The sequence below is a fragment of the Gavialis gangeticus genome, unplaced genomic scaffold, assembly GCF_001723915.1.
Source record: "Gavialis gangeticus isolate Ggan-Ray unplaced genomic scaffold, GavGan_comp1, whole genome shotgun sequence".
NCBI classification, from domain to species: Eukaryota; Metazoa; Chordata; order Crocodylia; family Gavialidae; genus Gavialis; species Gavialis gangeticus.
Window position 1 is genome coordinate 91738168 of NW_017729025.1, and position 4492 is coordinate 91742659.

General features: G+C 44.4%; 1 protein-coding gene across 2 annotated transcripts in view; it reads right to left on the bottom strand.

Moving 5' to 3' along the window:
• The window catches only part of SUSD6 (sushi domain containing 6), a 163120-nt gene that overhangs the window by 12157 nt on the left and 146471 nt on the right, over nucleotides 1–4492 (bottom strand). For both annotated transcript variants that reach the window (XM_019519154.1, XM_019519155.1), the window contains exon 3: nucleotides 2017–2214. In XM_019519154.1, the coding sequence (XP_019374699.1) occupies nucleotides 2017–2214 (198 nt within the window). The remainder of the gene's footprint in view (nucleotides 1–2016; nucleotides 2215–4492) is intronic.

Sequence of the window (4492 nt, forward strand, 5' to 3'; positions counted from 1 at the left end):
GCAGGGAGAAGCTTCAGAGAAGCACACCATACTACATTCTGCTTTTGTACCCTGAAGGGAGATTGAACTGGGCTTTGTGTTTCGGGAGATTTTTTTTCTGGAGGAGTGGAGGGGTGAAAAACTTACCAGGAGGGGTAAGCAGACGTCAGCGTTAATTTTTGAGCACCAGTATGCAATGCTGTAAAAGCTGCTAACTTTCCCAAGTGCAGCTTCCAGGAACTGGAACACAACAAGCTATTAGTTGATTGGTGAGATTGTTAAAGGCCAGTATTAATGTGGGATAGCCAAGGGACTAGCGTCAGTTATACAGAGTGTTTTTTCCCACTGCCAGGTCTGCCAGGCCTTTCATTTAGTTTGTTTGAGGCAGGTGGGATTTTACTCATACTTTAACTAAGTAATTGTTAGAGCTGCTCTTTTTCCAAGTTTGATTTCCTCACTCTGAAGATGCCACTAAATCATTAAAACTCATCTGTGCTTCCAACTATACACAGCTGATGACAATGGATGTCCAGTAACTACTGCAGCTGAATGAATTTGCACTAATCTTGAATATAAGTAAGGCTGAAGGCAAGCAGCACTGCTCATCAGCCATGGGCATCGGAGGTATACCCCAAGTTTTAACAGCATTTTGAGGCCCTATATTTCTGGCCAGCCCAGGTCATGTTCCATCCTTCAAGACACTACAGAGGAGCTGCATGATCGCTACTTGTCACTTGCTACTTCCAGTCCTAATGTGGGGAAAATGCTACCTTTTGCGAATGGTATCAAAGACAGGCTAACTGCTGTGGTACAGCTTTCTGGCAAGGATTGGGGATAGAAAAGGAACTGTGATGACCAACGGAAGTCTTAATGAATTCGAAGAGCCCATGCAGGGTCTATCTGGTGCCAGGTGAATTTTGTTTTCTCTTGCACAGGAGCTCAGAACAAAGCTTGGAAGAACAGACTTAGCGGGGACATTGGGCAAACTGCTGCTCTAGGACAGCATGGGAGCAATCACAGAACCGGCGTGAACTCCAAGAAGGGCAAGGGAAAGTGGTGGTAGAAGTGGGAAGGAGGGAGAGGTGAGGGAAGGTGGAGAGAGGGGGAGCTCTTCTGCTCCTTTCCAGACAAGTTACTTTGCTTTTTTCTTCAGTAATCTTAGAGGTCTGTAAACTGGCAGGATGACTCAGCAGAAAGACTAGAGGGTCAGCAAGGGGCAGGAGGGAGTCTTCTTGTTTTTCCATAGGTTTTTATCCTGAACATTATTTTTTTTAACCAGAAGACCCATGGACAATGAAATGCAGCAGCACGATAAACATTTTCCTGCAGAGTGCTTAACTTTCCAGTCATGGGCGAGGAATTCCTGTGCAGCTGGGGAGAGCCCCACAGAGCAAAGCTGTGGATTTCCATTTGGAAAGAAACGAAACAGAAAACATTCGTCAGCAACACCCATTACTGTCAGGCCAAAGACAGAACAAGCATCACAGAGCCCTGTGCTGGAGCAGGTCACAAGCTGCCAGTCAGGTAAACATGGCCTTCTACAAGCAAGTGTCAAAGTGTTGACCAAGGAGGACAGCCATACACTAGGTCAAGGGTAAGCCCATTTGGAGGGATGTGCTACTGCTGGAAGGACAGCACAGCCTCTGTTAGAGGCAAAGTAGCAGCATCTAAACTGTACGTTATTAAGCAACTTACTTCTGCCCCCCATCTCTTATAATAACCTGCTGAGATAACAGGTTGCAGCATAAATCTCCCCTTGAGTCAGGGTGGAGAAGAGCATCCTAAAGCACAGATCCACAGGACACATTTCTGTGTCAAAGGCTAGGGGCTGGACTCCAACGAGGAAGAAGTAGTAAGAGAAATCTAGGGGGCTGGGACTGCCACTTACATTTGCTCGGTACCCAATGCAATGGGGCCTGGCCCAAATGCAGTCTTCTGGACACTAACTTGGTATAAACTTTAGAATTGCCATCAGAGAAGACAGTCAAATGGGAGATAGGACATTCAGCACCTCAGATGGTGGAATGCATTACTTACCTTCGCTGAGCCTACAGCTAACTTCCATGGTTGGATTCCACTCTCCATTCTCACAGGTCAGGAAGTTGTAACCTCCCTTCAGCATGTAGCCTTCATCACAGAAATACTCTATGACACTGTCAGTTATCAGAGGCTCTCTGCATGGAGTTGGGTGGCATTTGTAGCCTCCATTCTCAGGCTCTGGTGGCCGGGGACAAACTAAAGGAAAAGAAGAAAGGTGAGACGCCATCATTAAAATGCCACAGAAGACCTCAGTTATGCAACTGTTGCAAAAGTATTCTGAGAATCATGATGCACACTTCCACCACCGACTTCTGCAAAACACGAATTACTAGAAATGGGCAGAAAAGTGGCAATGTGAAAACAAAGGTTTGCTTCATAGGTTATAGTCCCAACAAATCTGATTCATTTGTTGAATGCCAACTTTTATTCTATTATTATTATTTAGTTACTAAGTGGAGGAAGTTTAAAATATAATCACCCAGACTACTCAATTTAAATATTTCCTTGATCACGCGGTCACTGGACCAGAGAAGGCAAACATTTCCAGTGACAAGACCCAATATCCTTGCCTTCATATTTTTTAAAGATACATCATCAGATGGGGGGAAAAAATCACTTTTGAATATAAATGTTTCTTATCTACATTGTTATCATCAACTTCAACAAATATTGAGAGGGCTGAAAGTCTTTCTTATATTTCCCTACATGCTTTTTCCATTTCTCCCATCACAGCCAATGGAAACAGACTATTCAACTTAATTTGTTTCTAGACAATGTCTCTGTCAGAGGCACTGGGTCACAAAGTTTGGTTTGCAAAATATTAACGAGCAGCATTAGCTTCTATCAAACACTTTAAAGACACATTGTGTAGGATTACTCCCACAGAGTTTTTTTTCCTCCTTTTCTTTTCTTTTTTAAAAGGAGGAGCAAATTTCAGGCCAAATGTGACCTGCAGATGAGGCCGTACAGAAAACCAAAAAAATTTTTTTATTTCCACACATTTCTGCCAGTACGTAGTAAATAACCATTCCACAAACCAAACAAAATCCCAGAGAACAAGGAAGTTGGTGTAAAAAACAGGATCTTCATTCATTCGGATTTTGTCTACGCTGGCAGTTCACTGTTATTGCTGGCAGGACAGAACCTGCCAGGTTAGATATGAGGGAAAACTCACGAGGATGGTAGTAAAGAACTGGAACAGGCTGCCTAGAGAGACTGTAAACTCTCCGTCCTAGAGGTTTTTAGGGCTTGGGTAGAAAAAGCCTTGGCTGGGATGATATGTCAGGATTGTCTTTGCTTTGAGCGGGGGGTTGGACTAGATGACCTCCTGAGGTCCCTTCCAACCCTAATTTTCTTTGATTCCAGGATTCCTCATTGAGAAGAGGGGAGAGGAAGAGGGAGTTTACAACTCAGAGAACAAAACTCAACACCAAATCCTAACAGTCCAAAGCTGAAGCACGTGGAAACTTCACAGAGAAGTTATGAAGTACAGAGGGAGAAGAAACTCTCACCTTGTGTCCCCACCCTGTCCAACAGCCTGCTCCACAGACACTACTATAAAGCCTTAGCATTGAGGAGGAGGCTGAACACCACTTGCATACCCACTATGTCTGCAGCACTTCCGAGGAAAGTTGGTTGGCCAGCTGCTCTTCTGTACTGTTTTTGCTGAGTTGTTCCAGCCGGCATCTCCCGTGCAGAAGTTTGTGCCTCCCTATGTGGTACATTTCTAGCACTTCTGCTGCATTTTCACCCAGATGGGGAAGGGAAGGTTTAAACATCTGGCTCAGAGTTATCATGGCATTGGGCCTTGCCCATAAACTGAGCACCAGGGTATTATGCTCAGTCACCTACTGAACAAGTCCCTCTAGAATAGTGTGTTTTATTTAAGGAAAATCTGAATGGGTGCTATTATAGAACATACTGTGGAGAACCAGCCAGCTTGGTCCCATTCCTGAGGGCAGAGATGTGGGATTCTCATATAGCTTTCATATTGATTCTCGCCCCTCACTAGATTAATGGCCAACAGTGTTTCTTCTGTTCTCTGTTCTTTTGCACTACACCCACACAAGCCTTTTAGATCAGAAGCCCTCTTGGGCAGTGTTCTCCTTCTTTGTTTGCTTCACTCCGCTGTAAAGGGCCACCTACGCTGGTGATTCTATGCAAGTTACATGCACAAAAAGCTATCCTTAAAAAAAAAAAAACATATTTAGGTTACAGCAAAGCACTTAAAAGCTTGGCAAGATCAGAATTCAAGTTCCCCCTGTGCAACCTTAAATTGGCTTCCTTGTGTGAACGCTTTGGAATGCAGCCTTCAATTACATGCATGCACATTGTGCCCCCACCTCCACTCGTCATCCCCCCTCTCCCAAGCAGCTCCTTGCAGACTGGAAGGCTGGTGGTGATTTCCCACATTTTTCTCCTTTAAAGGAGAAAATTACATTTTTCTGTGGGAAATGGAAAACCTGGATCCCTG